We start from the raw sequence: 27,956 nt of genomic DNA on the forward strand, positions 1-27,956 counted from the left end.
AAAAAAGGAGACTTTGACCTGGAGAAGTAAGACCATATTGATTTCTCTGTATATAACTGCATGAATCTATTTTGGAAAGAGAAGCATTTTCCGGATCTGTGATTGACATGTTTTTAATGTTTTCATGCAAATCTTACTTTTAAGAACATAATGTTGATAGGAGTGGAGTAATGTGCTGAGTATAATCTCTAAAGGGAATATTTATCACTCTTTATTTCTGCTCTTATGTGTCTCTCTTTGTTAGGAAGAAAAGTGGCACATTGTTGGCTTTGCTAGCAATGCTCATTGGCTTGTGGATCACAAGGCAGACATGTAGTGCTGTAATTGTGCCAACCTGAAGTGAGTGATGATTAATGTGAAATATACTTTCAAATCAAAAAATCCTGATGAATCCTCTAATGTAAATAATGACCTGGTTCTCTCTTCATTAGCACTGATGGTACCTGCTGTAGAATGAGTCATGTGGACAAGAAAACGTACACTCCTCGACACTTCACCTTGCGCAGCCAAAGTGAGTGTACAAACACACATGCACAATAGAAAACAAATCATAGTCCCTCTCCAGTTACTCTACATCAGGTAGGGGGGCAATGATATACAACTATATGGTTTGGTTGTGCTGTATATTATGCTGGTGCGTGGTATTGGTGTAATATTCCTCCATGTGGCCCTTTTTTACATGTTCCTTGATGTGTTTGCATGGCCCTGGTTAGCTTGTAAAATAGATATAATGGGTTCAGAAAATATTCAGACCCCTTCAGCTTTTTCACATTGTTATGTTGCAGCCTTTTGCTAAAATCATTTAAATGTATTTAATCTAATCAATCTGCACTCCATACCCCATAATGACAAAGTGAAAAGAGAGTTTTCGAAAATTTTGCAATTTAAGTTTTCAGACCTATAACTATGACTCTTGAAATGTAGCTCAGGATGCTTCCATTTATGTCGGTCATCTTTGAGATGTGTTTACACCTTGACTAGGTAAATTTAATGGATTTGACATGATTTGGAAAGGCACACACCTGTCTATATGAGGTCTCACAGCTGATGATGCATATCAGAGCAAAATCAAGCCATGAGGAAGGAACTGCCTGCAGAGGTCTGAAACAGGATTGTATTGAGTCATAGATCTGGGGAAGGGCTACAAATCAAATCTTCTGCAGTGATGGTTGACCTTGTGGAAGTTTCTCCCATCTCCACACAGGATCTCTGGAGCTCAGCCAGAGTGACTATCAGGTTCTTGGTCACTTCTTTTACCAAGGCCCTTGGCCCTCGCCGATCACTCAGTTGGGCTAGGCGGCCAGCTCTAGGAGGAGCCCTGGTTGTTCCAAACGTCTTCCATTTAAGAATTATGGACGCCACTGTGCTCCTGGGAACATGAGTGCATCAGATTTTTTTTTGCCTTCCCCAGATCTGTGCCTATACAAAATCCTGTTTCTGAGCTCTGAAGGTAGTTCCTTCAGGGGTGGGTGATATGGCCAAAATCTTCAATCACAGTAACGGTATACATCAAAATATAGTAATTGTTCTGTAAATTCAATGAATGGCTTCAAATAACGGTACCATACTTCGTCACATGATTATTTTTCTTTTATTTAAAAAATATTTTAAAATTAAAAATAAAAGTCAAAGCCAAAGTCTACACAAGAATGTCTGGAGCAATCCTTATTACTCCACGTGTTGGAAAGATGTGTTGCTGATTACAGTTCACAGTTAAAGTGGCAAAAAGTCTTAAAGGTACTGAACGTCAGGATTCCTGCATATACTCTGGTAATGTCTCCATAAGAAAAAATCTAAAAGTTGAAATGTTAATTTTAGTTCCTTATGAATGTTTATGTATAACGCCAAAAGGTTTACATGGATTGTCTAATCAAATGCCTGTTTTCTCCATAGATGGACAATCGGAGGTATTTAAGGAGGCCCCAGCAGCCAAGCAAGTGAACAGACAGTTTGAAGTGATCAGGCTCTGTTTCTCATGCACAGTATGTATTGCCCACATTGAATGTCTCCTAACATGATTTTTACATTTGTTTAATTTGCAAGAAATGGTTACAAAGTTTAATGGCCATGATTTAAGTCCAAATATTGTTGATTGTCTTCATAAGCTGCTCCTGTGCGTCACAATTGTGGAAGAGTACAGCTCCCAATACACATTCATTGCATCGAGAAAAAGGCCTCAAAATTACTCTTATTGCACATAACAGGCAATAAGTAGATTCTGCTAGTATATGTTACAAAAACCCATGTCATCATGTCTGATTTTAATCACCATCTGCTGCTATGAGAGCACGGTCAGACTGAATAATGCAGTGAAACGAAATGGCAATTCTGTCTGAGTATCAGGCTAGCAATACATTGAGTGGAGTATGTATGTGCAGTCAGCTCACACTGCATACTAGTAATACAACAACTATTATAATAATTGATTAATCGGTTTGAAACGTTTTTCGTGATTAAAACAAGATTTCCGATTGTTTAACCTTCTTAAGTGTAAATATTTTCTTAATTTCTTTGCTCCGGATAACAAAGAAATCATTGAAAGTTAATAATTTTGGTTTGTGGACAAAACAAGACATTTGAGAACATCTTCATTTCCAGGTTTGACGAACACCAATCAAAATTTTATAAGGTTTTCTGATATTTTATGGACCAAACGATTAATTGAGAAAATAATCGACATATTAATCGATTATGATTAATATATATAGTGTGTATATATATATATTTGGATGTATACATATGTGTATATATGTGTACATACATATATATACACACACACATATATAATCATGAAAAAAGCTTCAAACCGATTAATCGATTATCAAAATAGTTGTTGTACGTATAGTATATAGTATAGACAGAATTGCCATTTCGTTTCACTGCATTATTCAGTCTGACCGAGCTCTCATAGCAGCAGTTGGCGATTAAAATCAGACATATACTAGCAGAATCTACTCATTGCCTGTTATATATGTATGTATATATATATATATATATATATATATATATATATATGTATGTAACTATTTGAACTCCATGGTATTCAAAAATACAAAAATAAAACAAGTAATTTTTTTTTTTAAATAATGTTTTTCAAGATAACTGAAGATTACAGTATGATAATACTGCTCATGTCATGTTTTGAAAAAGTTTAACATAGATTGTTGCTTATGTCCATGCAGTAGAATAGGAGGGGACTTTCCAGTGTTACTGGATGGGCGGAGCAGGGAGCTATCTTGTTTCTACTATTAGGGATCGTGACTGAAAACATGTTATTTGAGCCCAGGGTTAAAAATATTGAAAAATTGTTTTTTCTTTTCATATAAAAAATAGTCATCCTTAGCTGTTTTGATGTATAATGACTTACTATCCTTGTTTTTCTGTCAAATGAAATGTTTTAACTATTTGTTCAGTTTACTAAAATGACTGTCTAATACCCTAAATGTACAGATATTATCTTTAAATATACCTGTAAATGTATTTTGATGTACAGTGTTCCATCATCCAATTCACTTAAATAACTAATACTGTAAATGTGCAGAAATATCTATTTGATTAAAGGTAAATATTGTCTTTATACATTGTGTCATTGTTTTTTTACTTGGGGAAACCACAATTATGCAGCAAATCAGTGTAGATAAACAAGACAGTTTCACAAAAATGACTACTAAATACCCTTAACTTACAGAGATCGGCCTTAAATGTGGCTATTTTTTTATGTATTTTTAATGTACCATGCTTTTTTTCCACCGTCCAATGAACATTTTTAAATCTCGTAATTCTTTAAAATCGCGGATTAATACTGTAAATGGGCAGACATTTATCATTGGTTTAATGCATTTAAAGCATTTTTATACATTATTTCTCAGTCATTGTACATGAAAGAACAATATTTAAAAAGGAAATCACTCTAGATAGACGAGGCCACTCCATGAAAAAAAAATCTGAATATCCTTAATTTACAGAGATTGGCCTTAAATGTAGCTATTTTTGATGTATTTGTAATGTATTTAGCTCTTTTTTCCACTGTCCAATGGTTGTTTTTTAATCTACTAATTCTCTAAAATGACAGATTAATACTGTAAATTTGCAGACATTTATCTTTAGTTTTATGAGAGTAGTTTGTTTTTATACGTTATAACTTTGTTATTTCACATGGGGAAAAATTTATTTTAACATGAAATTACTGTAAATAGACTTGGCTGTTTCCTAAAATAAATATTTTATTCTGTGAAATCACATAGATTAACCAGAAAGGTATCTGATTTTAATGTGTTTTGACATAATATGAATGTTATTTTACATTACAATTGGTATTTATCAACTAAAATATACTGTAGTTTAATTGATTTTGACTGTAAAATGTAGTCCTGTATTTTTACAGTTATTGTATGTTTTTATGTGATACGGTTATTTACTGTAATTTTACGGTATTCGTTTGGAAACTTTGCTGCCAGTGCTTTTACCGTTTTTTTACAGTTTTTTTTTTAACAGTGTGCCATAAAGCCCCGACTGGTGGAGGGCTACAGTGATAGTTGACTTTGTGGAACTTTCTCCCATCTCCCTACTGCATCTCTGGAGCTCAGCCACAGTGATCTTTGGGTTCTTCTTTACCTCTCTCACCAAGGCTCTTCTCCAACGATTGCTCAGTTTGGCTGGACGGCCAGGTCTAGGAAGAGTTCTGGTCAATCCAAACTTCTTCCATTTAAGGATTATGGAGGCCACTGTGCTCTTCGGAACCTTGAGTGCTGCAGAAATTATTTTGTAACCTTGGCCAGATCTGTGCCTTGCCACAATTCTGTCTCTGAGCTCCTTGGGCAATTTCTTCGACCTCATGATTCTCATTTGCACTGTGAGCTGTAAGGTCTTATATAGACAGGTGTGTGCCTTTCCTAATCAAGTCCAATCAGTTTAGTTAAACACAGCTGGACTCCAATGAAGGAGCAGAACCATCTCAAGGAGGATCAGAAGAAATGGACAGCATGTGAGTTAAATATGAGTGTCACAGCAAAGGGTCTGAATACTTATGACCATGTGATATTTCAGTTTTTCTTGTTTAATAAATTTGCAAAAGATTCTACATTTCTGTTTTTTTTTCTGTCAATATGTGGTGCTGAGTGTACATTAATGAGAAATAAAACTTTTTTGATTTTAGCAAATGGCTGCAATGAAACAAAGAGTGAAAAATTTAAAGGGGTCTGAATACTTTCCGTACCCACTGTATGTAAGTTCTCCCTGCAACCACCTGTACTTTGGTCATCTAGTCTCTTCTGTAGTTAGATTTACATAACATTTTTCATTAAACATTAAACATTAACATTACAAAATAATAATTGTAGAGGGCACATGTTTAGAAATCTAGGAGGCAGCAGTCAGCCTACTGTGTTAGTCATTAGTCATTGGGGATCTGGGCGTGTTTGCAATACCTGATAATATATTTCAAACTGATATAGTGCCGATAATATCCCTAATGTTCTACTTACACCGGAACTCAAGGGCAGTCTGAGTTGAGGCTTCCTCGGAATTGTATTCGGCCAGTAGAAACCCAGTATATCTATACTGAGGGTATCAACACATCCCCACTCTCTGCACCTTTAATTCAAGAAGATGTGAAGGGAAGTCACTAAGCTTCAGCAGCTGGAGAGAAGTGAACTGAACACAAAATCATGGCTACATTTGTCAGAGGGAAACATGTTAAAGATGGCAGCTGGTAGACATGCTGAAGGAGCGGGCACACACACACACACACACACACACACGCACACACACCAAGGCCTACCTCCAGATCTGGCCCAGCTGGAGGATGTGGATGACGGACTGGCCGAACCATACGCAGAAGGAGTAGTATGCTGAGCGCTTCTTGCTCCTGCAGCCCAAGGCCATGCTCGCGGTGCTGTTGCTCGTGGTGTTCTTGCTGGCCGTGGACGCTTGTCTCTGCGGCATGGCCGGCTGCTGTGGGGCGGTGATGTCTCCGTGTGAGGCGGAGCCGCTCAGCAGCTTGTTCCCGTCCATGAGCGCACAGTCCGCGGCGGCCGATTCGGCGCTGTCCTCGGTGCTGAAGTCGTGAACGAACCATCTGAAGCTGAAGAGCTGGACGGAGAAGGAGCCCAGCACCACGAAGAACAGCGTCAGGCCGAACCACCAGTAATCTCGTTGGAGGTAGTAATCCACCGACAGCCACACGTCGGTGCCTACATCGGCCACATACACGGTCACTGCGGCTAAGATCCACAGACTGTCCCACACCGTATACTTCTGCTGCTCCCTGCTCAGGCGGAGACACGTCGAGTTGCTGCTTCCGCCGCCGCCGCCACCGCCGCAGCACCGCGATTCCCCGTTAGCGAAGTCTCCCTCCCCGGTGCCCGCAGAGTCGGGCTGTCCGCCCGGGTGGAGCCCCTGCGCCGATCCGGAATGCTCCGAGTTCTGCAGCGGAGTGAAGGCCACGTCACTCTTCTTCATCTTCAGAACCCCGTCCGATTTAGCCGCCATTATTGGAAGCTTGCAATATTAGTGTGATATTATTTCCCCCTCGGTTCCTCCCCTCCTGCCTCCTTCCTTCCTGTCTTCCTCCGTCGACACCCTTCTCCTGCGTGTGATCGCTGCTGCTCCTCCTCTCTGGGAAGGACCAGCTCTTCTACACTCTACACTCTACACTACCTCCTGCATATAACACACTACACACATACAGAAGGGAAGAAGGACCGGTGCTCTGATGTTCTGGTTCCGATATTCCGGTCCATGTCACGTCTTTCCTGGACTTGTTCAGCTAAGGATCCGATCAGGGGATTCCGTTTCCCCCAGCCTACACCTGCGGTATGTCCCTCCGTGTCCTCCAAGTGTCCTGATCTGATGGTGCTGGTGCTGAACCTGATGCTGGTGCTAGTGCTGATGCTGGTGCTGGTGCTGATGTTGGTGCTGGGAGTGAAGATGAAAAAAAAGGGCCAAGAAAAAAGTGGAAGGCTGCAGCCATCTGCCTCATCCATGGCACAGACTGAAAAGGATGACATCATCCCCCCAACATACACCCACCGCCACCCCCCCCCCCCCCCCACACACACACACACACACTGTTTGCACACCTTTTGAGCTCTGTCTGACTGTCTGCTGTCTGTCTGTCACAGCACAGATTAAAGCCTTGTTCCCCTTTTCATCCTCTGCTGCACGTGCACACCTCAGTTTGCAGGTGAGTAGTAAATGATCTGAGGCAACCACGGCCTTTCAGCACCATGGACAGATCCTCAGCACTACATCACTTTACAGTCACACACAATATTTACAAGCAAATAAAATACTGTAAAATATTGTATAGTATGAAATACATTATTTAGTATGTATAACAATTTACTGTAAATATACACACTGGCAGGTTCTTTCTGAAAAAAAAGAATACATTCACAACACAACCAAATGTGTGAATGCAGCAAGCAGAGTGTGACAAATCAAAGCACTTATGTTTTGTATGTTGCGTTAAAGCTTATCAGCTTCTTTAATTTTATATCGTCACACTTTGTTACATAGCACAAAACAAAATCCATACAATATCCTTAATGTCAAATCCTCTACACTATGTACTGATTAAATTAACTTAAATAAACTTATTAGTGCCTGCAGCGCAAGCATTTCTTGTCATTCTTGAGTCGTATAGTAGTCTGCGGGTCTGCAGCTGGACCTACTTGAGTTACATTTCACTGCTGCCGTCTCACGTCCGCCCGCTTCCACACAGCTGCACAGCTGGAGTCAGAGACTAGTTTTTTTGGGTTTTCTTCTTGCACGCAAATCCACTTTAAATGTTGTAAACTCCTCCGACAATATTGAGAAAACCCCACACCTATATCAAAACATGCGGTTTGATCGGGAATGGCGTGCAAAACACTTTAATTGTTTCGAGCAACCATTGGTGACAAAAATGGCAAAAACTGCAGATCATTTCAACATACACATGAATGGAAGACGGTTGAACAAATGATCACAACCCAGCCCATTTTGGAGCCTCACAGTGTTGTCATACTTTAACCTGAAATTTTTGATACATATGAAGCACAAGCACAGTTTATACTTTTTGGGACACTTTCAGATTTTATAATGCAGGCGTTAGCAACTGATGTTTAGAAGGCGGAGGGGGGAATAGGGAGTGAGAGGGGTTTATGAGTCTCTCTCTCTCTCTCTCTCTCTCTCTGCTTTAAAACTTGGTGTTTTAAAGTTTGATTCCACCGAAATACCACTTTGTCTACATCATGTTTTTAAGGTTCAATCCACATTTTCAGATTTTGTAATGCAGTCACCAAAATGTCATAGTTTAGTACGTCGTCCAAAAAGTCACCAAAATGCTATAGTTTAAGACATCGTCCAAAATGAGAAAAAAATGTCATAGTTTAGTATGTCGTCCAAAGTTTGACAAAAATGTCAACGTTTAGTATATCGTCCAAAAAGTCACCAACATGTCATAGTTTAGTATGTCGTCCTGAAACTCACCAAAATGTCATAGTTTAGTATGTCGTCGAAAATTTGACAAAAATGGCATAATTTAGTATATCTTCCAAAAAGTCACCAAAATGTCATAGTGTAGTATTTCGTCCAAAATTTGACAAACATGTCATATTTTGGTATATCATCCAAAATTTGACAAAAATGTCATAATTTAGTATGTCATCCAAAATTTGACAAAAATTTCATACTTTAGTATGTCGTCTAAAAAGTAACCAAAATGTCACAGTTTAGTAAGTAGTCCAAAATTTGACAAAAAGTTCATAGTTTAGTATGTCGTCCTGAAACTCAGCAAAATGTCATAGTTTAGTATGTTGTCCAAAATGTGACAAAAATGTGATAATTTAGTATATTGTCCAAAATGTCACCAAAATGTCATAGTTTAGTATTTTGTCCAAAATTTGACAAAAATGTCATAGTTTAGTATATCGTGCAAAAAGTCACAAAAATGTCATAGTTTAGTGTCGTCCAAATTTGACAAAAACGTCATAGTTCAGTATGTTGTCCAAAATTTGAGAAATATTGTCATAGTTTATAGTATGTCGACCAAATTGTGACAAAAATGTCATTATTTAGTATATCGTCCAAAATTTGACAAAAATGTCATAATTTAGTTTATCGTCCAAAAAGTCACCAAAAATGTCATAGTTTAGTATATCGTCCAAAAAGTCACCAAAATATCCTACTTAAGTATGTTGTTCATAATATCACCAAAATATCATAGTTTAGTATGTTGTCTAAAACTTACCAAAATGTCATAGTTTAGTATTTCGCCAAAAATTTGACAAAAATGTCATAGGGTTAGGGTTAGGGTTAGGTATGTCGACCAAAATGTGACAAAAATGTCATAATTTAGTATATTGTCCAAAAAGTCACCAAAAATGTCATAGTTTAGTATGTCGACCAAAATGTGACAAAAATGTCATAATTTAGTATATCGTCTAAAAAGTCACCAAAAATGTCATAATTTAGTATATCGTCCAAAATGTGACAAATATTTCATAGTTTAGTATGTTGTCCAAAATTTGACAAAAATGTCATAGTTAAGTATGTCGTTCAAAAAGTCACCATAATGTCATAATTTAGTATATCTTCCAAAAAGTCACCAAAATGTCATAGTTTAGTATGTCATCCTAAAAGTCACCATAATGTCATAATTTAGTATATCTTCCAAAAAGTCACCGAAATGTCATAGTTTAGTATGTCGCCCAAAATTTGACAAAAATGTCATAGTTTAGGATGTGATACATTTGTGCAGATGTTGAGATGATTAAAAACAGCCAAGGTTGTGTAAAGGTGGTTTCATTCAATTCAGTGACGAGAGATTTAATTATCAAGAAAAGATTAAAGGCCCAATGTGTGAAAACCTTTTATTAGCAGAATCTATGACCCAAAAAAAAATTTGACAAACATGTCATATTTTGGTATATCATCCAAAATTTGACAAAAATGTCATAATTTAGTATGTCATCCAAAATTTGACAAAAACTTCATACTTTAGTATGTCGTCTAAAAAGTAACCAAAATGTCACAGTTTAGTAAGTAGTCCAAAATTTGACAAAAAGTTCATAGTTTAGTATGTCGTCCTGAAACTCAGCAAAATGTCATAGTTTAGTATGTTGTCCAAAATGTGACAAAAATGTGATAATTTAGTATATTGTCCAAAATGTCACCAAAATGTCATAGTTTAGTATTTTGTCCAAAATTTGACAAAAATGTCATAGTTTAGTATATCGTGCAAAAAGTCACAAAAATGTCATAGTTTAGTGTCGTCCAAATTTGACAAAAACGTCATAGTTCAGTATGTTGTCCAAAATTTTAGAAATATTGTCATAGTTTATAGTATGTCGACCAAATTGTGACAAAAATGTCATTATTTAGTATATCGTCCAAAATTTGACAAAAATGTCATAATTTAGTATATCGTCCAAAAAGTCACCAAAAATGTCATAGTTTAGTATATCGTCCAAAAAGTCACCAAAATATCCTACTTAAGTATGTTGTTCATAATATCACCAAAATATCATAGTTTAGTATGTTGTCTAAAACTTACCAAAATGTCATAGTTTAGTATTTCGCCAAAAATTTGACAAAAATGTCATAGGGTTAGGGTTAGGGTTAGGTATGTCGACCAAAATGTGACAAAAATGTCATAATTTAGTATATCGTCCAAAAAGTCACCAAAAATGTCATAATTTAGTATATCGTCCAAAATGTGACAAATATTTCATAGTTTAGTATGTTGTCCAAAATTTGACAAAAATGTCATAGTTAAGTATGTCGTTCAAAAAGTCACCATAATGTCATAATTTAGTATATCTTCCAAAAAGTCACCAAAATGTCATAGTTTAGTATGTCATCCTAAAAGTCACCATAATGTCATAATTTAGTATATCTTCCAAAAAGTCGCCGAAATGTCATAGTTTAGTATGTCGCCCAAAATTTGACAAAAATGTCATAGTTTAGGATGTGATACATTTGTGCAGATGTTGAGATGATTAAAAACAGCCAAGGTTGTGTAAAGGTGGTTTCATTCAATTCAGTGACGAGAGATCTAATTATCAAGAAAAGATTAAAGGCCCAATGTGTGAAAACCTTTTATTAGCAGAATCTATGACCCAAAAAAGCCGGCCCTTCACTTACTCAGACAGTCATTTCCTCTTCCTCGCTTCCTCCGACAATTGTTTCCTCTGCTATGATGAACGTCTAAAATAATGCAGTGTTGTGAAGCAATAAGTGTTACCTTCTGATTCTGAGGACGCCGGGTCAGCAGCCCTGATCCAACAAGCGTGGTTTTCCACTAACTTACTGTCTATACTCCCCACAACAAGACATTCAATCGTCACAATTACTCTGAAGCTGAAAATGAGGCTAAAAATCCTGCAAAGTGTAGGAGTCCAGTCTCACCATTAGGTGTCTCTAATTCTTAAACACTTCCTGATGTATCATTTGATGTGATATTTAATAATCTGCCCTTCTGTGCTGATGTTTATGTGAAACCTCTTTAATGCTCACAGCTGCAAAAGTAAATAAGTCAGATGAAGCACAGAGTGGATTTTAAGGAACGCCTGAATGTGTCAAGCTGTGTCTCTCTTACATTATCTCCCTGGATTATTAATGAAGATCATTGAAACAAACAATATTTACATTACACCACATCATTGCTGAACAAATGCTCATTAAAATGAACATTTAGAACAAAGCAAAACAAAAATCCGTGTCCAGAGAAAAAAGACACAACACGTTCCTGCTTACGAGCAAACATTTACAAATCCAAAATGTGAAGGAAACAGTTTTGTTTGACCACACCATGACAGGAGATGAGGCAACAGGAAGTGGCCACCTTCATTTTTTGCGCGGCACCTTGTCACCCAGTGGAACTTCAACCATCAGCTTCTGCATCAGAGATACCAAACAGGCACATATTATATTTGAGAACATAATAGTTAGAGAAATAACATCCGTTACAGAGTACGTTTATTTTTAAGATGATATATGTGAATACAAATCTACCAAGAAGTTACAAAACATTTTTTTGGTGAATTTGTTTATTGTGTTTTGTATTTAATGTATCATTTTTGTAAAGTTTGTAAATGATAATATTTTTATAGGATTAAAGCCACATGTGACATATGCTATCACCACACTAACTATATCCATATCAACACAGAAAATCCACTGCTTTTATTTTATTATTTATTAATTTAATGACAAAATAATGATAATAATAATGATTATGATAATGATAATAATAATAATAATAATGATAATGATAATGATAATAATAATAATAATAATAATGATAATGATAATGATAATGATAATAATAAGAAGAATGATGACAATAATAATAACAATGTAAACATGTCAGCTGCTGTTTTTTTAAAGTGCTTTATTAATAAAGTTGGATTGGATTGAAGCGTGAGTATTAGACCTGAAGCCCCAGCTGTCGTCTCCTTTCTTTCATTTTCATTCCATGTGTATGATAATGTTTTGTCATTATTTCAACAATTATATTTTTATTGTTGTCTCAATAACACACACATACACACACCTCCAGCAGTCTGCTGTAGTAGGTGAAGCCGTCCTCTCCATCCCTTCGACTGTCGTCCACCTTGTACCTCCTGCATGCCAACAGCAGTTCACTGGAGCTGTAGAGGGGGGCGGGGTCTATTGAGTGGCTGTTGATCAGGCTGACCAGGTACTCGCGGTAATGTTTCCTTCATAAAAGAAGACCACCACGTGAGCAGAGCAGAGGACAGACAGGCCTATTAAAAAAGCTGTAGTAAACTGATATTTGAAAAGCCTGGGACTTTTTCTTTTGTTTTCTTGTGGTCATCATCCCACTTTTCCAAGACCGCTGTGCATTACCAACACAAAGAAACAGTGGCTGACAGTGGAGACAAACCTTGTGCCATCAAGGTTTGAGGCTACAACTGATTGAACTATTGCTCTTGTTAAATTATTAATTTCATTTATCAAAGAGATTTGAGGAAATCCCTTTTTACTGCATTCAAAGCAAACACTTGTTAAATAACGGTTAATCAATTAAATATGAATCAATCTCATTACTGGAGTTATAAGTTCTTGAAACTTGGATCTTAGTACTGCTCAGAAGACATATGCACGTACAATGGCTTTAGAGTCAATTCATATTTAATTATGACTAAAAGTCCCCTGTCGTGCGAACCACATAGCATTAGCTTCCTCAGCAGCTCCCGTGCAGCCGGGAGACAAACAGGGCAGCTGGGTGACTGTCCGCAATAAGAGACGTAGTTAAGCCTAAGAGCCCTGTCCACCACCAACCTGTTCACACATCAAACAAGTTTTGCCCAATGTGACCAGTGATGACATGTATAGCCGCATGTCGTCATTCAATCACTGGCTGTTGAGGTGGTGTCCAGAAAACAACATTGGGTTTTTAGATAACTGTCAAACCTTCTGGGGGAAACCTGGTCTCATGAGGAGAGACAGCGTCCATCCCACTTTGGATGGAATAGCTCTCTTATCTAGCAGCTTAGGACATTTTATTAAAAACCCATGACAATCCAGAACTGAGACCAGGACACAGAGTTGCAGTCTTTCATGCGTCTCTGTGGTTCTTTTCGAGCAGTCACCAATTAAAAACCCCATAGAGACTGTGTCTGTCCCCTGACCTATTAAAGTAAATAATAAAGTAAATAAATCTATATCAAACAGAAGGAGTTAGACATTCTAATTTAATAAAGATTAATAACAACAATAAAATAATCAAATAAGTCAAATAATACCACTTTTAAATGTGGACTATTAAATATAAGGTCACTCTCCCCTCAAAATCTGTTTTAATAAATTATCTAATTTCTGATAATTGTATTGATTTATTCTGTGTAACTGAAACTTGGTTACATGAAGAAGATTACGTTAGTCTAAATGAGTCAACTCCACCCACTCATGCTAACGCCCATACTCCTAGAAGCTCCGGCCGAGGAGGAGGTGTAGCAGCCATTTTTAATACTAGATTATAAATCAATCCCAAACCCAAACCAGGATATTTATCGTTTGAAAGCCTTATTCTTAATCTATCTCATCCTAGTTGGAAATCACAGAAACCAATTATGATAGTCACAGTTTATCTTCCACCTGCACCTTCTTCAGAGTTCCTATCAGAGTTCTCTGAGTTCTTATCTGAGTTAGTGCTTAAGACAGATAAAATCATAATTGTAGGGGATTTCAACATGCACCATGGTTTAACTCCAATACTCACACTCTTAAACAGGCGTTACATAGATTAGAAAGAAAATGGTGTTCCAATAACCTAGAGGAATTTTATATAGCCTGGAAAGATGGTTTTGTAGCTTACAAAAAAGCCCTACACAAAGCTAGAGCTGCCTATTATTCTTCTTTAATTGAAGAAAATAAGAATAATCACAGGTTTCTTTTCAGCACTGTAGCCAGGCTGACACAGAGCCACATCTCCACTGAACCATCTATTCCTTTAACACTGAGCAGTGATGACTTTATGAACTTTTTTGTGAATAAAATAACATCAATTAGAGAAAAAAATTGATCATCTCCTCCTTCATATTGGGACTGACTCATCTTTTAGCACAAGAGCTTTAGAAGCACCAGGTGCACAGTTAGACAGTTTCTCCCCTATAGATCTCCCTGAGTTAACTTCATTAGTTTCATCATCCAAACCATCAACCTGTCAGTTAGATCCTATCCCCACCAAACTGTTTAAAGATGTGTTTCCTTTAATTAACAGCTCTATATTGACTCAAATTAATCTATCCTTATTAACTGGATATGTGCCCCAAATGTTTAAAATAGCAGTTATTAAACCCCTTCTCAAAAAAGCGACCCTTGACCCAGATATTCTAGCTAATTACCGACCTATATCTAATCTTCCCTATGTTTCTAAAATCTTAGAAAAGGCAGTTGCTAATCAATTATGTGAATATTTGCACATTAATGGCCTGTTTGAAGATTTTCAGTCAGGTTTTAGATTACACCATAGCACAGAAACAGCCCTAGTTAAAGTTAGTAACTCAGATAATGGTCTAGTCTCTTAACTTGTCCTGTTAAATCTTAGTGCTGCATTTGACACCATTGATCATAATATTCTACTGCAGAGATTGGAGCAGACTCTTGGGATCACAGGTGCTGCCCTCTGCTGGTTTTAATAATACTTATCTGATAGATTCCAGTTTGTTCATGTTAATGATAAAGCCTCACTACAAACAAAAGTTAATTGTGGAGTTCCACAAGGCTCAGTGCTTGGGCCTATACTTTTTAGCCTATATATGCTCCCTCTAGGGAACATTATTAGATAGCACAACATACACTTTAATTGTTATGCAGATGACTCACAGCTATATTTATCAATGAGGCCGGATGAAATAAATCAGGTTGTTCAACAACAGGAATGTCTCAGAGACATTAAGTCCTGGATGACCTGTAACTTTCTACTTTTAAACTTTTATACTTGGCCCTAAACACGTCAGAGAAAAACTTTCTGATCACATTGTTGTTATGTATTCTGTGAGTTCGCTTTTGGGGCTTCCGTACTGCTATGTTGTGTACCGCTCTGTGCTCTGTATGACGTCTTATGTGTGCGCCCGAGCTGTAATAATATATGATCAGATCTGTACAACACTGGCCTCGTAATTATGTCTACAAACGCGTGAATACATAACATGGTGTCAGAAGTCTGTCAAGAACTGTACACGCGACCATGAATACGCAGTTTCAGCACCCCAGAATCGACTGGGATGCCGCCGATCTATTTAAGGAATTCGAGAGGTTTTGCTTCCACGTAAGTTTCGTCTTTGACGGTCCTCTCTCAGCGCTAGAAGCTAAACAGAAAGCCGGCTGGCTAGGAACGTGGATCGGTGAACAAGGCAGAGAAATCTACAAGACTGATGGGCGGATGGTGAGAAAGAAGATCCGGCTAAAGTCTTAGATAAGTTTGCTAATTACATAGACCAAGAAAGAATAAACGAATAGCCAGAAATCATTTCAAGCAGAGGAAACAAGGTACAGCTGAGAGTTTTGACCACTTTCTGAAGGATCTAAGGCTACTGCTGATGGACTGTTAGTATGCTGACTCAGACGACATGTTGATTGATGCTATCATAGCAGGAGTTAAAGAAACTCGAGTCCAAGAATGGCTGTTGGATAAAGGTGAAGATTTGACATTGGCTAAAGGTATTGACATTCCCCAGCAATTTGAAATGTCACAAAAGCAAATGAGAATTGTTAGAGAAGAGGACTCACAAGTGTCTACAGTGGCCACAAGAACAAAATACACAGCATATGCTAATAAAAAGTCAAAAAACAGTGCACAGACAAAGCCCATGCAGAGACAGACAGGAAACAAAATAAAAAACTGCTCAAAATGCCCAGCTATAGGCTCTGTATGCTCATACTGTCACAAACCAAACCACTGGGCAGCAGTCTGCTGCAACCGTGGCATGAGTTCAGTGAGTGTGGAGCCAGAAGATGCATTTGAAGAAGAAATGCTGGACATAAACCTGACAGTAGAGGATGTTCCAGTAGTAATTGTAGCATATGACAAGTGGATTGTAGACATTAGTGTCCTGTCCAAGGAAGTGAAGTTTAGAAAAGACACAGGTGCAAAGTGTAATACTATGACTCTGGACTGTTACCAGTTATTAAACCACAAGGTGAAGCCAGTTTCTGCAGTGGACCTCCCCCTGAAATACAAAGGCCGTAAAGCAAATGCAGAGCTGGAAAATGTGGACCTTGTTCAAGAGAACATGCTTAGCAGCACTGCAGCTGAGGCCCTGGGCCTGATTGTTCGGCTGGACTCCCTACAGGATGGTGCTAATCGAAATAAGGTGAGCACTAACACTGAAGCCACTTGAAGCCAGTTAGACTAGAGGATTTTCCTGAACTAACAAGCAGCACAGGCACTCTGACAGGCAAATACAACATGAAGATTGATCCAGATGCAAAGGGCGTTGTCCATCCAGTACGCCAACAACCAGTAGCACTCAGGGCTAGGATAATTGAGAAACTTCATTAGATGGTCAAGGATGGACACATTATCAAAGTAGACCAACCGACAGAGTGGGTCAGCTCCATGGTCGCTGTCACGCGTAATGACAAGATTAGAATCTGCATAGATCCAAGCGACCTGAACAAGGCCATCAAGAGGGAGTATTACCCTATGCGCACGACAGAAGAAGTCATATTATATTATATATAATATATATATATATATATATATATATATATATATAAATATTCTCGGTCTTGGATGTTAAATCAGGCTTCCTTCAGATAGAGTTAGATGAAGTGTCATCCCTCCTTACATCCTTCAGTTCAATTAAATTCAATTTTATTTGTATAGCGCCAAATCATAACATACATTATCTCAAGGCACTGTACATAGACAACATCAAGGGAAGCAGAGAATCCCAACAGTTCACACAATGAGCAAGCACTAGGCATCAGTGGAGAGAAAAAACTCCCTCTTAACAGGAAGAAATCTCTGACAGAACCAGGCTCAGAGATGTGCGGTCATCTGCCTCGACCGGTTGGGGGGAAAGGAAAATGGGGGACAGCGGAGAGGTGGGGGACAGAAAGGGGGGAGAGAAAGGACAAGATGGAGATGAGGTAGAGACAGAAGAGAGAGAGAGACCAGGAGCAGATACACAGCTGTATCAAGTAAAAGTTTATACAGTCAATGATATGGACCTTTAATTATAGCAATAATAATGGTGATGATATGTCTGATATGGATAGCCTCGAAAACTGATTTTGATCCTGCAACCTGCAAGATGAGAATACAGAGAGAGAGAGGGAAGGAAGGAAAGACACAAACTAGGGAGAGAAAGAGACAAGGTTAATGACATATAAAAAGTCATATTTATATCATGAGTGTGAGAGAGTGAATGTGCGTGCACCACAGGAAAATCCCCCAGCAGCCTAGGTCTATAGCAGCATAACTAAGAGATGGTCCAGGTTTCCCTGAACCAGCTCTAATTATAAGCTTTATCAAAAAGGAAAGTTTTAAGTCTAACTTTAAATACAGAGAGAGGCTCCGCCTCCCGAACTGTCATTGGAAGCTGGTTCCACAGGAGAGGAGGAGCCTGGTAACTGAAGGCTCTGCCTCCCATTCTGCTCTTACAGACTCTGGGAACCACAAGTAAACCTGTATTTTGTGACCTAAGTGGTCTGTTAGGGTGATAAGGTAAGACTAGGTCTTTCAGGTATGAAGGGGCCTGACCATTAAGTGCTTTGTACGTGAGGAGGAGGATTTTAAATTGAATTCGAAACTGTACGGGGAGCCAGTGTAAAGAAGCTAACACTGGAGGTATATGGTCTCTCTTTCTAGTTCCTGTCAGAACTCGTGCTCTAGCATTTTGAATGAACTGAAGGGTTCTAACAGACTTGTTGGAACATCCTGATAATAAGGAGTTACAGTAATCTAATCTAGATGTAACAAAAGCATGAACTAGTTTTTCAGCATCCTGTAAGGACAGAATATTTCTAATTTTCATAATGTTCCGCAGGTGGAAGAAGGCTGAAATGAGTTTTATATGTGAATCAAATGACATTTCCTGGTCAAAAGTAACTCCAAGGTTCCTCACAGTGGAACTGGAAGCCATGGTGATATCTGAAGTGACAATGTGATCAGAAAGTTTTTCTCTGAGGTGTTAGGGCCGAGTATAATGACCTCAGTTTTTTCTGAGTTTAAAAGTAGAAAGTTACAGGTCATCCAGGACTTAATGTCTTTGAGACATTCCTGGAGTTGAACAACCTGATTAATTTCATCTGGCCTCATTGATAAATATAGCTGTGAGTCATCTGCATAACAATTAAAGTGTATGTTGTGCTTTCTAATAATGTTCCCTAGAGGGAGCATATATAGGCTAAAAAGTATAGGCCCACGCACTGAGCCTTGTGGAACACCACAACTAACTTTTGTTTGTAGTGAGGCTTTATCATTAACATGAACAAACTGGAATCTATCAGATAAGTATGATTTAAACCAGCAGAGGGCAGCACATGATATTATGATCAATGGTGTCAAATGCAGCACTAAGATCTAACAGGACAAGTAAAGAAACTAGACCATTATCTGAAGCCAAGAGAAGGTTGTTACTAACTTTAACTAGTGCTGTTTCTGTGCTATGGTTTAATCTAAAACCTGACTGAAAATCTTCAAACAGGCCATTAATGCGCAAATATTCACATAATTGATTAGCAACTGCCTTTTCTAAGATTTTAGAAACAAAGGAAAGATTAGATATAGGTCGGTAATTAGCTAAAATATCTTGGTCAAGGGTCGTTTTTTTTGAGAAGGGGTTTAATAACTGCTATTTTAAACGTTTGGGGCACATATCCAGTTAATAAGGATAGATTAATTTGAGTTAATAATAGAGCTGTTAATTAAAGGAAACACATCCTTAAACAGTTTGGTGGGGATAGGATCTAACTGACAGGTTGATGGCTTAGATGATGAAACTAATGATGTTAACCCAGGGAGATCATCTATAGGGGAGAAACTGTCTAACTGTGCACCTGGTGCTTCTAAAGCTCTTGTGCTAAAAGATGAGTCAGTCCCAATATGAGGGAGGAGATGATCAATTTGTTCTCTAATTGATGTTATTTTTCATTCACAAAAAAGTTCATAAAGTCATCACTGCTCACTGTTAAAGGAATAGATGGTTCAGTGGAGCTGTGGCTCTGTGTCAGCCTGGCTACAGTGCTGAAAAGAAATCTATGATTATTCTTATTTTCTTCAATTAAAGAAGAAAAATAGGCAACTCTAGCTTTGTGTAGGGCTTTTTTGTAAGCTACAAAACCATCTTTCCAGGCTATATGAAATTCCTCTAGGTTATTGGAACGCCATTTTCTTTCTAATCTACGTAATGTCTGTTTAAGAGCACGAGTATCAGAGTCAAACCATGGTGCTTGTCTCATCTGATTCACCACTTTCTTTTTCAGAGGGGCAACGCAATCTAATGTAGTACGCAGTGAGGCTGCTATCAACAAGGTTATCTATGAGGGCGGGAGTAAAATCACAAAAGGTACCTTCAGATGTACTGATATATGGCACAGAGTTAAATAAAGGTTGCACTGTCTCTTTGAATGTATTAATATTATTATCAGACAGGCACCAGCTGTAGCTGTATTTCTTATTTATGTTATTGTAGTTCATTATTGTACAATTAAATGTGAGTAAATAATGATCAGTAAGGAGAGGGTTTTGAGGAACTATGTTTAAGTCATCAATATCAATACATAAGTTAAAACAAGATCGAGGGTGTTATTAAGGCGATGAGTTGGTTTATTCACGTGTTAAATAAAACCAATTGATTCCAACACCGAGTTAAATGCGCAGCTAAGACTATCACGGTCAACATCTACATGGATGTTGAAATCCCCTACAATTATTATCTTAAGTACTAACTCAGATAAGAACTCAGAGAACTCTGATAGGAACTCTGTAAGTGCAGGTGGACGATGAACTGTGACTATCATAATTGGTTTCTGTGATTTCCAAATAGGATGAGATAGATTAAGAATAAGGCTTTCAAACGATGAATATCCTGGTTTGGGCTTGGGATTGATTAATAATCTAGTATTAAAAATGGCTGCTACACCTCCTCCTTGGCCTGAGCTTCTAGGAATATGGGTATTCGCATGAGTGGGTGGAGTTGACTCATTTAGACAAACGTAATCCTCTTCATGTAATCAAGTTTCAGTTACACAGAATTAATCAATACAATCGTCAGAAATTAGATCATTTATTAAAACAGATTTTGAGGAGGGTGACCTTATATTTAATAGTCCACATTTAAAAGTGGTATTATTTGATTGTTGGTATTAATCTTTATTAAGTTAGAATGTCTAACTCCTCTTCTGTTTGTTATTGATTTATTTACTTTATTTACTTTAGTTTTAACTTTAGTAGGTCGAGGGACAGACACAGTCTCTATGGGGTTTTTAATTGGTGACTGCTCGAAAAGAAGCACAGAGAAGCATGAAAGACTGCAACTCTGTGTCCTGGTCTCAACTCTGGATTGTCATTGGTTTCTAATTAAATGCTGCTAGATAAGAGAGCTGCTCTATCCAAAGTGGGATGGACACCGTCTATCCTCTTGAGACCAGGTTTCCCCCAGAAGTTTTGCCAGTTATCCAAAAACCCAATGTTGTTTTCTGGACACCACCTCGACAGCCAGCAATTGAATGACAACATGCGGCTATACATGTCATCCCTGGTCACATTGGGCAAAGGACCAGAGAAGATTACGTTGTCCGACATAGATTGTGCGTACCTACACACAGACTCAACATTAACTTTTGTGACCTCTGATTGGCGTAATCAGGTGTCATTACTGCCGACATGAATAATAACTTTACTGAATTTATGATTATCTGTAGCCAGCAGTTTCAGATAAAACTCTATGTCGCCCGCTCTGGCCCCGGGAAAACACCTGACTGTGGTCGCTGGCGTCGCTATTTTCACGTTCCTCAGGATGGAGTCACCAATTACCAGAGTTGGTTTCTCAGTCTGTGTGGTGCTGAGAGGGGAAAACTTGTTTGAGGTGTGAACAGGTTGATGGTGGACAGGACTCTTAGGCTTAACACTATGCCTCTTATTGCAGACAGTCACCCAGCTGCCCTGTTTGTCTCCCGGCTGCACGGGAGCTGCTGAGGAAGCTAATGCTATGTGGTCCGCACCGACAAGGGACTGGCTAACTGATTTAGCTTCTATGGTGTGGAGCCGAGTTTCTACTTCACTAAGCCTCGCCTCCACCCTAGCCAGTAAGCTACACTTTTTACAAGTACTCATATCGCTAAAGGAGGCAGAGGAGTAGCTAAACATGTGGCACACAACACAGGAGAGAGCAGGAGAAGGAGAGGGAGAGAGAGAAGCCATCGCTGCTAAGCTAACTTTACACAAGCAAAGAAACACCGTACGTGATCTACGTAAATTATGGAGTTTAAGCACAAGTAGCGGGAGAAAGTATTAGTCTTAGTACTAGTATTAGTAATAAAACGAGTGTTTGTTCAGTTAATCAATCGTTCCAGTAGATAGAAAACCGCAGAGAGCGCAGGAGACACACAGCGTAACACCAGTGGAAACACAGGAAGTGACACAATACACTACCGCCCCGTCCGTCCCTATCATGTGTCCCTTCAACACACCAATAGGCAGGTTTAGATGGCTGAGACTGCCGTTCGGTATAAAATGTGCACCTGAGATTTTTCAGCACATCATGGACCAAATGCTCGAGGGCATTAGTGGAGCCACAGGCGTGATGGATGACATTCTCATAGCATGCATGGCAACCAGCGCAACAACAAGCATTTGACAAGCTCAAGTAGCTATGTACAAACCCCCCACTACTCAGGTTTTATGATCCAGCAAAGCCTGTAGAAATATTCTGTGACGCCAGCAGCATGGGATTAGGAGCCGCGCTACTACAGGATGACCAGCCTGTCTATTCCTCCTCCAGATCCCTGACTGATGCAGAGACACGCTATGCACAAATCGAGAAGGGGATGCTCTCCATCGTCCATGACTGCATTAAGTTTCACCATTACATATTTGGTAAACACATCACGATTTACAATGACCACAAGCCGCTTAAGGATATCTACAGGAAGCCGCTGCTGTCTACTCCTGTGCGTATCCAGACAATGTGCTTACGATTGCAGTGGTATGACATTACAGTGAGCTACAGAAGAGGTAAGGACATGGAGCTGCCCAACACCCTTTTCAGAGCACAGCTAGCAGACAGCACACCAGAAGCAGCTGGCCTGGAGTGTTGCTCCATGCTCAACTTTATATCGGTGAGTGATCAGAAATATGCTGAACTGCAAGAGCCCACACAAGAGGAGTTAAGCCTTCTCCAGCAGACAATCCAGCAAGGCTGGCCAGACAATAGACGGGAAGTACCTGTTCCTGTTCAACCCTACTGGGACTCAAGAAGCCAATTAGCTGTGTCTGACAGCATAGTGTATAAGGGACTACGTATTGTGGTGCCCCCCACCATGCATTGACGCATGTTAGAGCTTATATACCAGTCCCACTTTGGAATAGTGAAGAGTAAATAGCGAGCACGTGAAGTGTTATACTGGCCAAGCATGAGTGCAGAAATTGAATGCTGAAATCCAAAACAGACTTAAAGTTTTAATCCCCTTAGGGAAAGTATTCCTCTGCATTTGACCCATCCTAGAATTAGGAGCAGTGGGCTGCCACACTAAGTAGCATTGGGTATCTTGCTCAGGGGTACCCCAGCCCTTTTTGGCCAGGTGGGGATTTGAACCGGCAACCCTCCGGTTACAAGTCAAGTTCCCTTTACACTTGGCCACGGGCTTCCCAGATAACCACTTATACCAACAGAGACAACCGAGCTGCCATTTGAAGAAGTAGCTTCTGACCTGTTTGAGTTTGAAGGAAAACAGTAGACTTAGACTTACTTAGACTTCCTTTTATTGTCATTGCACAGAATAGTGAAAACAGCAGTGAAACACATAGCATTGAATTTTTGTCACTTCTGAGTTTTTGATGGGAAATGTCTTTTATCTTACTGTAAATGTCTATACATGTATCCAACTTTTTCAGCCTAACTATGATTAATAAAAAAATAAATAAGTGTTTTATGTATATAAATATAAGTAAAAATAGTGCAAAAAGAGAACAGGAATGAAACCTGTAAGCAGCAATATGAAAAGAAAAAAAACAGTTAAATATTGCACAGATAGTGTCGGGAAGGGGGGGGGCTGCTAAATTGTTATTTGGAATTTAGCAGTCTGATGGCCAGCCGAAAGTAACTGTTCTTGAGTCGGTTTGTTCTGCAGCAGATGTTGCGGAACCTCCTGCCAGACGCCACCACGGAGAACAGTCCATGGTGGGGGTGGGTGTGGTCAGTGAGGATCTGGTGAGCCCTGGTTAGACAGCGCCTGTGTGCAATGTCTTTGATGGGTGGGAGTGGAGTCCCAATGATCTTCTCCGCTGTTCTCACCACCCTCTGCAGAGACTTCCAGTCGGAGGCCTTGCAGCTCCCAGACCAGACAGGGATGCCACTGGTCAGCAGGCTCTCGATGGTCCCTCTGTAGAAGGTGGAGAGGATGGGAGGGGGGAGAGACACCCTTCTCATCCGTCGCAGGAAGTGTAGGCGCTGCTGGGCTTTCTTCACCAGGGAGGTAGTGTGAAGTGTCAAGCTGAGGTTGTCTGTGATGTGGACCCCCAGGAACTTGGTGCTGCTGACGACCTCCACCGTTGTGCCATTGATGAGGAGTGGTGTATGGCTGGGTCGCGGATCTTCTGAAGTCGACGATGATCTCTTTTGTCTTGTCAACATTCAGAAGCAGGTTGTTCACCCTGCACCAGTCCACCAGATGTCGCACTTCCTCTCTGTAGGCCAGTTCGTTGTTGTCCTGAATGAGGCCCATAACTGTTGTGTCGTCCGCATATTTTAGGATGTGGTTGGTGTTGTACCTGGGACGACAGTCGTGGGCTATCAGGGTGAACAGCAGGGGACTCAGGACGCAGCCCTGTGGGGAACCGGTGCTCAGGGAGATGACACTTGAGGTATTGTTACCCACACGAACAGACTGGGTTCTGTCGGTGAGGAAGTCCAGCAGCCAATTGCACAGGGGGGTGTTGAGGCCTTGGGGGCCCAGTTTGTGTACCAGCTCCTGGGGGATGATCGTGTTGAATGCTGAGCTGAAGTCCAGAAACAGCATCCGCACGTGGGTGTTCTTGTCCTCCAGGTGCTCCAGGCTCAGATAGAGAGCAGTGGAGATGGCGTCCTCAGTGGAGCGGTTAGGTTGGTACGCAAACTGGAGCAGATCGTATGATGGAGGCAGTATGGAAATTATGTGGTCCTTAACCACCCGCTCGAAGCACTTCATGATGGTCGTTGTTAGTGCAAAAAGCCGAAAGTCATTAAGGCATGTGATGGTAGGTTTCTTGGGCACTGGGATGATCGTGGCAGACTTAAAGCACGGGGGGACAACAGCCTGGATCAGTGACGTGTTGAAGATGTCTGTGAGCACACAGGCCAGCTGGTCTGTGCACTCCTTGATCAGCCGTCCTGGGATGTTATCGGGGCCAGATGCTTTCCGTGCGTTAACTTTTCTCAGGGCTCTCCGTACAGCAGTGGTTTCGAGCCTGAGTGCCTGTTCATCGAGGTGGGAGGTTGCTTTCCTCGCTGGGGTGTTGTTCAGAGCTTCAAATCTCCCAAAGAAGTTGTTGAGCTCATTGAGGAAGCTGATGTCGTCTCGGCAGGGTGAGGGTGTGGCTTTGTAGATTGTACTTGAGTGGATTACTACTCAAAATACATTGAAGCGGATCAGCTGAAAGATCAGCGCAGCCACACTACAATAGAGGCTCTGAAAGCTCAGATAATGGTCCAGAGTATGCATCAGAGGAATTCAAGGAGTTCTGCAAAAGTTGTCGTCACCACACACGCCACACTCTAATGGTGAAGCAGAGAGTGTGGTGCAAACAGTCAAGAGGCACCTGACAAACACCTTGCCCTGCAGACTACAGAACTACTCCACTCGATTCAGTAGGTCTGTCACCAGCTCAACTGCTCATGGGCAGGATGCCTGGCAACACGCTGCCTACGGCTCGTGCATTACTTACACCCATGACCTATGACCCTGTCAAAGTCAAGCATTTACTGGACAAGACCAAGCACACCCAGAAACTTTATTACGACAGCAAGCGAGCAGCCAAACCCCGTGCCGCCCTAAAGCCTGGAGATGAAGTCAGAATGGCTCCATATCCTGGAAGCCACAAATGGAAGCCGGGAGTTGTAGTTCAGTCACACTGTGCGCCTCGATCGTACATTGTGGACAGTAGAGGTAAGAAGTTCCGCCGTAACAGCCAACACCTCCGTGCCAGCACTACAGCCACCAACCAGTCACGCCATGTGATGTGTGATGAGCCTTGGGCGACAGAGCAGCAGCCCCCACCAGCTCTTCCGGAACCACACCCATCATCATGTGAGGTAGCACCAAGCTCCCCTTGAACTCTATCAGGTGAACCATATACCACCAGACTGGGCAGAGTTGTGAAATCCCCTGATAAACTGAACTTATAGTTTGATGGACTGACTGTGCATTTGTTGTTACCTCAGTTCTATGCTCAGGGACAAGTGTGGTAAAGACACCTGAAGGAAGTGATGTGCTGGTAACCTCTCCTTTCTAGTTGAATATTTGAGTTCAGTTATTATTTAGTTGTGTCAAGGAGGAAGAAACATTGGACATTGCCAGGGAAAGCAGACTGTTTGTTTATTGGAAAGTTAATACTCGTAAAGCACTTGTTGTAGCATTCATGGAACATGGGCAGCTACAGTTTTCTTTTGCTGAGGAAGGGAGATGTAATGTATTCTGTGAGTTCGCTTTTGGGGCTTCCATAGTACTATGTTGTGTACCGCTCTGTGCTCTGTATGACGTCTTATGTGTGCGCCCGAGCTGTAATAATATACGTACAACACTGGCCTTGTTATTGTGTCTACAAACTTGTGAATACATAACAATTGTCACTTTAGATGACATTACATGGCTTCCAGTTCTACTGTGAGGAACCTTGGAGTTATTTTTGACCAGCAAATGTCATTTTAATCACACATAAAACTAATTTCCAGAACAGCCTTCTTCCACCTGCGGAACATTATGAAAATTAGAAACATTCTGTCCTTACAGGATGCTTAAAAACTAGTTCATGCCTTTGTTACATCTAGATTAGATTACTGTAACTCCTTATTATCAGGATGTTCCAACAAGTCTGTTAGAACCCTTCAGTTCATTCAAAATGCTGCAGCACGAGTTCTGACAGGAACTAGAAAGAAAGACCATATAACTCCAGTGTTAGCTTCTCTACACTGGCTCCCTGTACAGTTTAGAATTCAATTTAAAATCCTCCTCCTCACGTACAAAGCACTTAATGGTCAGGCCCCTTCATACCTGAAAGACCTAGTCTTACCTTATCACCCTAACAGATCACTTAGGTCCAAAAATACAGGTTTACTGTAAGAGCAGAATGGGAGTGAAGTATCTGACTTAGATGAACACATTAACACAGCTGCAGTCTCAAATATGTTTAAAGATGTAAACTTAATTGCATTGAGGAGTAGAAGCTTCCTCAGGATGGGATGGAGTTTGGGTTCACATTTACGATATGTTTATATTGAAGAGTAGATGTATGTTTTGAGCAGCTGTCCTTGTATATGCTGAGACGTGGCACCTAAAGATGGTCTTCTTTGTCCATCACTAGGTGGCTTCTAGATTGAAGACAGAATACCTAAAATGGACAAATGTGAAGTATAGGATGATGATGTCAGATAACCTTTAAATGTATGAACCTGCTTGTGGGCAGGCAGAATTGTTCGGAGATTCGGCAGGAACACATTCTCCCGAGATGCTGCAGCGCTCGGTCTGACGCCTGACTTGTAACCAAATAAAATCCCTTTTGTTCGTACCGAGTCTTGTGTCAGAGAGGTTTTTTCTACACCATCAACTCATCACCTATCATTTGTAAGAAGAAGGAAGCCTGACTAAAAAAACGACAGGAGGCAGAGCCTTCAGTTACCAGGCTCCTCTCCTGTGGAACCAGCTTCCAAGGACAGTTTTTTTCTCTCCACTGATGCCTAGTGCTTGCTCATTGTGTGAACTGCTTGAATCAACAAAGATTATATTTGTGAGGTATAGGAATGATGACGCAGCATACAGTATATTAAGGGTGACATTAGAAGTGTTGAGTTTCATTTCTGTTGATTATTTCGTTACAAGGTGACTGGTAATATGATGAAAAATAATGTAAATAAGGGGTAGGGCCAGATAAGCATGTTGCTTCTCCCTACTCCTTTCTGAACATCATATGTTAATTTATGTTTATCATTGAAAGTCTGTGTATACACACACACACATACATATATATATGTATATATACATATATATATATGGTTCATCCTTTGGTGCAATTTCCAGATGCC

At 39.9% G+C, this 27,956-nt stretch overlaps 2 protein-coding genes and 1 long non-coding RNA gene across 3 annotated transcripts in view; 1 reads left to right on the forward strand and 2 right to left on the reverse strand.

The window, feature by feature from the left end:
- The window catches only part of xkr4 (XK related 4), a 40,894-nt gene extending 33,867 nt beyond the window's left edge, over positions 1-7,027 (reverse strand). The window contains exon 1 of the mRNA XM_058634105.1: positions 5,780-7,027. Coding sequence (XP_058490088.1) covers positions 5,780-6,489 — 710 coding nt within the window. The 5' untranslated portion in view covers positions 6,490-7,027. The remainder of the gene's footprint in view (positions 1-5,779) is intronic.
- Positions 247-2,597, forward strand: LOC131462685 (uncharacterized). Its single transcript, XR_009240901.1, has 3 exons — positions 247-339; positions 432-511; positions 1,894-2,597. It is a non-coding gene; the product is annotated as an uncharacterized LOC131462685 (long non-coding RNA).
- Positions 7,028-9,840: 2,813 nt separating the features above from the next.
- LOC131462689 (E3 ubiquitin-protein ligase RNF31) overlaps positions 9,841-27,956 on the reverse strand; it is a 62,850-nt gene continuing 44,734 nt past the window's right edge. The window contains exons 23-24 of the mRNA XM_058634127.1: positions 12,539-12,704; positions 9,841-11,880 (exon numbers count right to left, since the gene is read on the reverse strand). Of these exons, the coding sequence (XP_058490110.1) occupies positions 11,830-11,880; positions 12,539-12,704 (217 nt within the window). The 3' untranslated portion in view covers positions 9,841-11,829. The remainder of the gene's footprint in view (positions 11,881-12,538; positions 12,705-27,956) is intronic.

The sequence above is a fragment of the Solea solea genome, chromosome 1 (assembly GCF_958295425.1).
Source record: "Solea solea chromosome 1, fSolSol10.1, whole genome shotgun sequence".
NCBI classification, from domain to species: Eukaryota; Metazoa; Chordata; class Actinopteri; order Pleuronectiformes; family Soleidae; genus Solea; species Solea solea.